The 10,701-nt window shown below is 39.6% G+C and overlaps 1 protein-coding gene across 5 annotated transcripts in view; it reads left to right on the forward strand.

Moving 5' to 3' along the window:
• Positions 1-10,701, forward strand: part of adat1 (adenosine deaminase tRNA specific 1) — a 63,999-nt gene that overhangs the window by 13,653 nt on the left and 39,645 nt on the right. For 4 of the 5 annotated variants that reach the window (XM_043706714.1, XM_043706715.1, XM_043706713.1 and 1 more), the window contains exon 4: positions 4,213-4,267. In XM_043706714.1, coding sequence (XP_043562649.1) covers positions 4,213-4,267 — 55 coding nt within the window. Of the gene's footprint in view, positions 1-2,087; positions 4,268-4,985; positions 5,073-10,701 lie in introns of those variants that run through there. The other variant, XM_043706716.1, reaches the window with a different exon arrangement.

Genomic DNA, 10,701 nt, shown 5'->3' on the forward strand with positions numbered 1-10,701 from the left:
TTGCAAGAATTAGTAATAGAGTTGTACAGCATGGAAACAGATACATCTGTCTGACTCATCTGCGCTGAACAGATATCCTATATTGGCCTAGTCCTATTTGCCAACATTTGGCTGGTATCCCTCTAAATGTTTCCAATTTATATACTCATCCAGATGCCTTTTAAATGCTATAATTGTACCTGCCTCCACCATGTTCTCTGGCAGCTCATTCCATACATGCACAACCCTCTGCATGAAGAAGTTGCTCCTCAAGTCCTATTTAAATTTTCCACTTTCACCTTAAACCTACACCCTTTAGTTTTGGACTCCTTCAAGCTAGGAAAAAGACCTTGGCTATTCACTGCATCAGTGCCCCTCTTGATTTTATAAACCTCTCTATAAGATCACCCTTCAGCCTCCAACACTTCATGGAAAATAGTCCAGCTTATTCAGCCTCTCCATTTAACCCTGTAATCTGGGCAACATCCTTGTAAATCTTTTCTGAAGCCTTTCAAGTTTAACAACATATTTCCAAAAAAAGGGAAGCTACAATTGAACAGAATATTCTAAACGTGGCCTAACCAATGACCTGTACAGCTGCAATATGATGTCCCAACTCCTATACTCTGCTCTGACCCCCTGAGAGACTGATCATCAACTCCCGTGTGAAAGATGACTTTGAATGCTGACAAAAGTTTGTTGGTTTATCCTGATGATACAACACTATTTGACACTCAGGTTGGACTAAATTCGAATGTTGTTCCCTTGTTCAAGAAGGAGAATAGAGATAACCATGATAATTATAGACCAGTGAGCCTTCCTTCTGTTGTGGGTAAAGTGTTGGAAAGGGTTATAAGAGAGAGGATTTATAATCATCCAGAAAGGAATAAGTTGATTAGGGATAGTCAACACGGTTTTGTGAAGGCTAGGTCATGCCTCAAACCTTATTGAGTTCTTTGAGAAGGTGACCAAACATGTGGATGACGGGAAAGTGGTCAGTGTGGTGTACATGGATTTCAGTAAGGCATTTGATAAGGTTCCCCATGGCAGGCTATTGAACAAAATACAGAGACATGGGATTGAGGGTTATTTAGCAGTTTGGATCAGAAATTGGCTTGCTGAAAGAAGACAGAGGGTGGTGGATGATGGAAAATATTAATTCTGGAGGTCAGTTACTAGTGGTGTACTGCAAGGATCTGTTTTGGGTCCACTTCTGTTTGTCATTTTTATATGGATGAGGGCATAGAAGAATGGGTTCGTAAATTTGCAGATGACACTATGGTCAGTAGAGTTGTGGATAGTGACGAAAGATGTTGCAGAGGGACATAGATAAGTTGCAGAGCTGGGCTGAGAGGTGGCATGTGGAGTTTAACGTGGAAACGTGTGAGGTGATTCACCTTGGAAGGACCAACAGGAATGTGGAGTACTGGGCTAATGGTAAGATTCTTGGTAGTGTAGATGAGCAGAGAGATCTTGGTGTCAAGGTACATAGATTCTTGAAAGTTGCCACCCAGGTTGATCTGGTTGTTAAGAAAGTTTGTTAGCTTTTACTGGTAGAGGGACTGAGTTTCGGAACCATGAAGTCATGCTACAGCTGCACAAAACTCTGGTGTGGCCACACATGGAGTATTGCGTACAGTTCTGGTCACCGCATTATTAGGAAGGATGTGGAAGCTTTGGAAAGGGTTTAGAGGAGATTTACTAGAATGTTGCCTGGTATGGAGGGAAGATCTTACAAGGAAAGGCTGAGAGACTGTCGGCTGTTTTTGTTAGAAAGAAGAAGAATGAAAAGTGAATTAATTGAGACATATAAGATAATCAGAGAGTGGGCAGCGAGAGCCTTTATCCTCAGGTGACAATGGCTAGTATGAGGGGACATAGGTTTAAATTGAGGGGTGATAGATATAGGACAGATGTCAGAGGTAGTTTCTTCGCTCAGAGAGTAGTAGGAGCGTGGAACGCACTGCCTGCAACAGTAGTAGACTCGACAACTTTAAGGGCATTTAAATAGTCATCGGATAGGCATATGGACGAGAATGGAATAGTGTAGGTTAGGTGGGCTTCAGATTGGTTTCACAGGTTGGTGCAACATCGACAGCAAAAGGGCCTGTGCTGCGCTGTAATATTCTATGTTCTAAATAAGCCAGAAGAGGGGCTATTTCAATGGGTTGAACTGTAATTATCTAAAATGGAAAGAATGAGATTTCTAGTAGTCTGTCAGGAATAGAAACTAGGAGCAGCAGTAGGCCATTAAGCCCTTTGATCCTTCTCCACCATTCAGACCCTTGATCTAAGTGTCAAATTCCAGTTTTCTCCCCATACACCTTGATGCCTTTTAAAATCTATAAAATTAACTATTTCTTCATCGAAGATATTCAGTAACTTGGCTTCCACAGCCACCTGTGGTAGAGAGTTTCACAGGTTCACCACCCTCTGAGTGAAATGTTTCCTTCTCTTAGTCCTAAATGGTCTACCCTATATCCTGAGACTGTGTTCCCTGGTTTTAGATACACCAATGAGGGAAAACATCTGCATCTTGTCTATCAAGTTCTATCAGAATTTTAAGCATTTGAAATATCTGTTCTCATCCCTGTAAACTCTAGCGAATACAGACCCAATTGAACCAATCTCTTATGTATTATAATTGAGAGAAGCCAGGAATTGCAGCAATGAGAGTCATAACTCAGTCCATTATAAAAATGTACTTGTGAACTATAAATATATCCTTTTGAACTGTGGCGGACTTTATGATTTTTCTAAGTCACATATCAGAAACTGGGATATTAGTCTGAGTTAGTGAGTGCCTTGAATATATTTGAAATATCTAAGTTGCATTGCAAAAGTTACCTTCCAAACCAGTAAACAAACAACCGTATGAAAATGATCCAATCACACCACCCATCGAGAAAATGGCGATAGCCAGAGATCAAACTGAGGTGAAGCATTTACAGATTGACAGGTTAATTCTAACATTGTAACCAGGTATAATTAAACATCTCAATAACCTTCTGGAGAATGTGATGCTTAACTGATGTTTTCTTTTTTCTTGGATTGCTGAGACATTTTTTTCAAACAATTCCATTTTGAAATCCAAATCCCAAAATTTACACGTTTCAGCACATCTTGAATACTGGAAGATTTATCACTAAGCGAAAAGTACTGGGAGCAGAGAACAATGGTAGGGTAGAGGAGATTGTTGAAAGAGGGTGGGGTGAGACTGTATACAGATTTGTTTCATTGAATTTTGTGCACTGAGATTTGAGAAGCCAGAGGCATTTGGCTGGTGCAGGAGTGATTGATGTTGTGGAATTTAAGCAAGTACTGGGTTGGGCAATGAAAGTTTCTTCTTTTTCTTTCCTTCTGATGTCAGGGGGTTGTTCTAGCTGGCAAAGGATTAAGAAGCATTCTGTTCTTTACCTTCTAATTGTAATGTTCCAAATTGACTGAAAGGAGGTGCTAAGAGAGCGAATCTCTGTCTTAAGTTTTCATATTCTAAAGAAATGTTAGATGTTGTTGAACTCTTCTCTACAGTAGTTAGCTGAGATGAACTACAACCAAGGTACTCCCCTATTTTTCAAAAGACTCACTAAGATGTTGAACCTCGAGAATACTTTGGTCTTGGTCTTGGTTCAGGCAATCTGTGTATTCATCTATCTGGCTATAAAATTTGAGAATCAATGATAGAGTGCAGTTTCAAGTCCACAAAGTTTACTTCCTATTGTCAGTGATTCTTTCTTCCACACTGACTGCAGGGTCACTGAGTACAAAAAATGGACCAATCATACACCTCCAAGGATAAATGCAGTAGTTCAGAGCAGTCTTTTCACTGGAATTGGCAGGAGTTGCCTGATGCTACAAGTAGCATAACCTATACTTGCAGAATGGAAAATAAGACTCAGCATAAGAAAAATAGGAGTGGAGCACAATGAAAGATGGGAGGTCATGAACTGAATGGCAGATCATGTTCTGAAATTGTGATGAAAGATGGGTTGGGTTACAGAAATAATTAGATGGATGCAGTTTTTGAGTCTCATTGCATATCCCAAGCAATCTTTAACTCCAACCAATCAGAAAAAATTAGTTACCTCCAGCCATTTGACTTGGGCTTGATAATAGTGTGTCCAGAAATTAATCGCAGCATTCAAAATTGAGCATTTTAATGTAAAAACAAACTTATCTGTACTATACTTTTCCTAGACATCAAGTTTCATATTCTCTCCAAATATTTTCTAGGTGATGTAGTTAATGACAGCCATGCTGAGGTGACTGCAAGACGTGGGTTCCTTAGGTAAGAATTCTAGCAACAGAATGTCCATTGTGTAAGCAAATCGTGTACTGAGTTCTTTGTAATTTACTTGTAATTTTATTAAACTAGGAAATTGAATGTGTCTGTTAAAGGAAGAACATCTTGGGAAAATGTATTTTTTATTCAGCTTACTCCCTGCATTTAAAAAGAAAATGGCTCTTTTTTTTTAAAATGCTAAATCTTTACATAAGTGGATGCCTCTAAAAATAGATAATAGCCAGACTGGTGGTCTTCTCTGAGGGTTATGTGGGATCTGTTGAATGCAATAGAATTCATTGAGCACATTATTGAGGCAGTGCTGCTCTTTGAATCCAAAATTAAGCCATAGTCCAATCTGCCTAATAGACATTCAGATGAGCTTTAAAAATCTTTTCTCAGTATTTTGACAAATACTCCTTCCTCAACCAATACTGCCACAAAATAAAGTTGTTCATCTTAATATGGTGTGGCATCTCACTGTGCACAGCCATATCTGCCTTTTTTGTCAGTGTAACAACAACATCACTTTAAACTAATTTGATACATCTGAAGTGCATTAAAACATATTTAAGAAATTTGATGCATAAAGCATACATGTTTATCTTTTTATTTTTGTGTTTTTGTGAGCTGTAACAAGAAAATAACTGTTTTAAAAACCAATGATTACTGCATGGTTTGAACACAAGTAATTTGAAATTCATTGTGAAAATTGTTCTTACAGCTGTGGGTTACAGTAGTATTTGCAGAGAAAGTGGAACCAAAGAAATTATGCGTAGATGGACTATTGGTTGGCAATAGAAGCTAATTGGTTAGTGTCCAGTTATTGATGACAATGACCTTGTGCCTGCTTAACAGCCTTATGATTGGTTCTCTGGTAACTGTACAGCTTGATGCTGGGAACAAAATGTGAAGAGGCCACTGGGCTCTCTCTCTCTCCAATGTCTGCAGCATACCATTTTATACCTGAAGAAAAACAGTTGATCTTTTCTTAAGTTGCTGTAAGCTGTATCTTTTAATTCATATGTTGAAAAACTTCTTACAAGTGAACCCGCTACCTGTGCTTCTTGCAAACCAATGAAAGCATCTGGAGAATGTTGATTGAAAAGCAGCTTTCTGACTAGCACAAGAATCCTCTCAACAGACTCTGTGAACAGGAGCCACTGAACTACTTTCCCAGTGCTCTCTCCATCCATAAACTATGTTTTTCCTGTGTGCATGTGGATATAGAAGGGGATTAGAGTTTTAATTAGTGGTGTTATATGCCAGTGATTTATGATTCAAGTTTAATTACTTATAATAAATAATAATTCTCGTTACATACACAAATCTGATCCACGCTATCTGTCAACCTGAGTCGACAGCTAAATTGAGAGATCTTTGCATGCTTTTTATAAATCTTTAACTTCTATGACAAATCTGTGAATGGCAGGCCGTGGTGTCCAGCTCACTACTCCAGATAGTGTGGTATGAGTATCTCTGTGTCTTTCATAATACGGGATCGTCCAAGTTACTACCTGAAGCTGCTTGCTGCGAAGCTATTACATATACAGGGTCAGCTTGTTCAAATACATTCACTGGATACTTTTTATTATATGCCTATCCATCAATGAATAACAGGAATTCACTGCAGTAACTAAGAAACACAATCTGTATCCATATGAAAGTTTTATTAATGGTAAATGATAAAGTTTGCATTGTACATTTTTAATTGGAATTTCATCAGTTAAGAGTATAACAAAGTAAGATGTAGTTTGCTTTGAGTTGTCCTTTGAACTGTTATATATTTCTTATGTTATTTTAATAACATAAATGACGGATGGGGGCATGGAAGGATGGGTTAGTAAATTTGCGGATGACACGAAAGTCGGTAGAGTTGTGGATCGTGACGAAGGATGTTGTAGGTTACAGAGAGACATAGATAAGTTATAGAGCTGGGCTGAGAGATGGCAAATGGAATGTAATGCAGAAAAGTGTGAGTTGATTCACTTGGGAAGAGTAACGGGAGTGCCGAGTACTGGGCTAATGGTAAGATTCTTGGTAGTATAGATGAGCAGAGAGATCTTGGTGTCCAGGTACATTGATCCTTGAAAGTTGCCACTCAAGTTGACAGGGTTGTTAAGAAGGCATAGGTGTTAGCTTTTTTTGGTAAAGCGATTGAGTTGCAGAACCACGAAGTCATGCTGGAGCAGTACAAACTCTGGTGTGGCCACACATGGAGCATTACGTACAGGTCTGGTCACTGCATTATAGGAAGGATGTGGAAGTTTTGGAAAGGGTTCAGAGGAGATTTACTAGGATGGTGCCTGGTATGGGGGGAAGGTCTTATGAGGAAAGGGTGAGGGACTTGAGACTGTTTTCGTTAGAGAGAAGAAGGTTGAGAGGCGACTTAATTGAGATATATAAGATAATCAGAGGGTTAGATAGGGTGGACAGTGAGATCCTTTTTCCTCAGATGGCGATGGCTAGCAGGAGGGACATAGGTTTAAATTGAGGGGTGATAGATATAGGACAGACATCAGAGGTAGTCTCTTTACTCAGAGTAGTAGGGGCATGGAACGCACTTCCTGCAACAGTAGCAGACTCGCCAACTTTAAGGGCATTTAAGTGGTCATTGGATGAGAATGGAATAGTGTAGGTTAGATGGGCTTCAGATTGGTATCATGGGGTGGTGCAACATTGAGGGCCAAAGGGCCAGTACTGTACTGTTATGTTCTATGTTCTATAAAATCAGGCTGTAGGTAAATTATTTTTCTGACTTGGCTAGTTTTAAAATTTAAGTTGTACTTTGTCTTTCAGTCCTACAAACCAAGGAGTCAGGTTGGTAAGAAAATAAGAAATAAAACCATTTCTTATCGTAGATGACTGAGAGGTATTCTCAAGCCTTCCCTTGTGTTCTCATTCTCAATAGCCAAAAAAAGAAATTTAGCTGAGAACTACCTGAAAGTTGTTAATTATGGGCTATTTCATTGAAACACAAAATTCTGAATGGGTTTGAGATGTTGTTTCCCTCATTGAGGAATCTAGAATATGAGGGAAGGTCTCAGGATGAATTTAGGAGTGAGATAAAGAGACATTTCTTTCACTCAAAGGTTTGTAAGTCTTTAATATTTTCCACCCTAGAGGGTTGATCATTGTTGGATATACTTAAGGTTAAGATAGACACATTCTTGGTCTCTGAAAGAATTGAGAGACATATGGGGAGCAGGCAGGAAAGTGGAGTTGAGGTTGAAGGTCAGCCACTGAATGGCAAATCCTAGCAAGCTCTGTGGTCTACCTCTTCTGTTCCTTACATTCTTATGTTCAAACTGGCAACCTCCAATATTGTCTTCTCTTTAGGCAGCCCCTCAGGATGGAAGATGACTTTCTTCTACTCCAGAGTGGTAGGTCTCAAGATGACTGATTAGTCCAATTCTGGACCTATAAATCCTGCTACAGGTGAGATAGATGATGTTTCTGAAGTGGTTAGATGGGATGCTCAGATCTTCACATGCTCCTTCTGTTTCCACTTGGCCTGCATCCTGAGCCTCTTTGAGCACTCAAAACAGTTGGCACCTGGCTGGATGATTTTTCTCCATTTTGGGAAGTCTTGTCCTTTCCATAACTTGGTGAGGATACCTGCTGAACACAAATTGAACATGACTAGTGCCTAGATGCTGGATATGTTAATATGAGAACACTGATATTATAGCATGTATTCTACACTGGACTTGCAGGACTTTGTGGAGGTTTTGCTGTTGATATTTCTATAGGGATTTGAGGTATCTGGTGCATATTGTCTATGTCTCTGCATACAGAAAGGCATGTAACACTGCTGCCTTGTACACCATGATCTTGGTGCCAGGTTAAAAGCTTGTGGCCATCAAACATTCTTTTTCTAAGATGGCCAAAGGCTCCACTGGCATACTGGAGGCAATGTTAAATTCCATTATTGGTAACTGTATTGTTGAGAGTAGGCTTCCAAGGTACAGGAGTTGATCCAAATTGTACAGTTGCTCTCTTTTGAGAAATGATTAGTTGTGGGTAATGCGTGTGATGGGATCTGCTGGTAGAAGACCTCTAACTTCCAGTTGTTTAACCCATGACCCATTCCCTTAAATGTCTCTTTTAATGCATCAATTAAAATTTGGAGTTTGGCCTCAGTGTCATCCTACTTCATCTTAACAACAGAGTTTGGAGTGGTCTTGATTCTGGATTGGAAGTGACATAGTTTGAACAGTTTCCCACTTGTCCTGTAAGTTAGCTTCATATTAGCAGGAAGTTTTGTGGTGGAGCATTGCAGGAAAGAAATGGAGAAGAACTTTATGCAATAACAAAGCCTTACTTCAGTCTACAGAGTGTGTTGATTCTGTGATGGATTCTTGGTGATTCGTGCAGCAGATGGAGAATAATGATTTTTTTTTGCAGGCAACCAGATTTGCGGAGGACACTCCACAGTCCCTCCTGGTTGACAATCAAAGGCCAAAGGTTGCTACTACTCCTTTATGCATATTCTTTGACTTTGTTTTGCTTTGAAGATCATGTCCACTGTCGCTTTCAATGGACACTTTCTGCATACTGACTCTGGTCGGAGCTCTTCAGTCAATGAAGGAGGTGATTTAACAGCATTTTTGCAATGACCTGTGTGGCAGACAACAGAGATATCCATCGGTAGTTATTGCAATCAGTCTCATCTCCTTTCTTGAAGATGTTCACAATTATGATGTTTTGGAAATCTCATGGGAATACTTGGCACCTTCCGGATGAGGTGAATAAGGCTGCATATTTGTACCAAGAGTGCTTTTTAATATCCATCTGCATATACAATCTTCTAGTCTTTCAGCTATCAAATGCCCTTTGCAACGTTATAACAAAACAAAAGAACTGTGGATGTTATAAATCAAAACAAAAGCCAAAACAAAAATTGCTGGATAAACTCAGCAGATCTGGAAGCGTCTATGGAGAGAAATCAGAGTTAACATTTCAGGTCCAGTGACCCTTTTTCAGAACCTTGGTCTTTGCAATTTCATGTACGGCTGAGGTTATGATGAAATGTTGGTGGATAGCATGCTATAGCATGCATTTGAGAGCACTCGAGTCAAGGATTGATATTAGTTGAGATCTTCAATGTCCCTTCCAACAAGTGCTTACTGCCTGTCTACTCTTAATGGGTGCCACTCCGTTATTAGTACTTAGTGGGGTAGGTCCTTGTGTGCTTAAGCCATAAGAATGGTCTTCACTGTGCTGAAACATCCTTGCCTGTCATGGTCGTTGGAAATTTGCTGTATTCTTTCTACCTACCACATGTTTTTGAGGTCAAAGTTTTTTTTCTCACAGGCCTTCATTTGTCTGTAGCCTGCTTTGTTTAACTTGAGTATTGGTGATGTTTCCAGTTCAGAATGCTTTGTGCTTGTGATTTAATAATTCCTGGATCTCCTGATCGTTCTTGTCAAACCTGTCCCAGTACAGAAATCCAAAATCTCCTTGCATGTGCTGTTTGTGATGGATTTAAATGCTGACCAGTCATTGTCGATATTCTGGGGTTTCTAAGCCTTGACCATCATCAGATTGACTGTGATGCATTGACTGTGTAGGCCTTTTATCGCAGAGTCCTTGCATCTGCCACTATTGAAATTTTCTGTGACAGTGCCTCTTCTGTTGTTATTGGGCCAGGCCGATAAAGATAGTAGATGAGACCAAGCGAAGATTCATCCTATACTCATCAGCTTCTGTCATGGTGTGGATAATTTAAACATCCTTACGGTCCCCCGCTTGGACAATGATGTATTCAGGAATGTGCCAGTGTCTGAAGCGAGGGTGTTGCCATAAGGTCTTGTGTTTGTCTATCGAGTTAAATAGGATATTTGGTTATGACCAGACCATGTTCCCTTGCACTTCAACAGGAGAAGGACTCCATTGATGTTTGCATTCTCTGCACCTTTTCTAATCATGCCTTTCCAGAGGTTTATGTCCATTCCAACTCTGGCATTTAAATCCACTGTTGTCCTGTGCCTTCACACCCAGTTTCTGTTGTAGTTCTCAACAAAGGCTTCAATACCTGGACACTCAGACTGATTGATTGTGCAGAAGTCAGAATATCAAAATGCCTTTGGCATCTTTTCTTTTTAAGGTGATCAATATTATCACATAATACCCTCTGTTGTACTCTTCAGAAGTAAATATTTTTACACACATTAATAAACATTGCTACATTTGCATATGATTTGGAGATGCCGGTGTTGGACTGCGGTGTACAAAGTTAAAAATCACACAACACCAGGTTATAGTCCAACAGGTTTAATTGGAAGCACACTAGCTTTCGGAGTGTCACTCCTTCATCAGGTGATAGTGGAGGACTCAATCCTAAGACGCAGAATTTATAGCAAAGATTTAGTGTGATGTAACTGAAATTATACATTGAAAATAATTTCAGTTACATCACACTGTAAATTTTTGCTATA

This window comes from Chiloscyllium plagiosum, chromosome 17 (genome assembly GCF_004010195.1).
Source record: "Chiloscyllium plagiosum isolate BGI_BamShark_2017 chromosome 17, ASM401019v2, whole genome shotgun sequence".
Lineage (NCBI taxonomy): Eukaryota > Metazoa > Chordata > Chondrichthyes > Orectolobiformes > Hemiscylliidae > Chiloscyllium > Chiloscyllium plagiosum.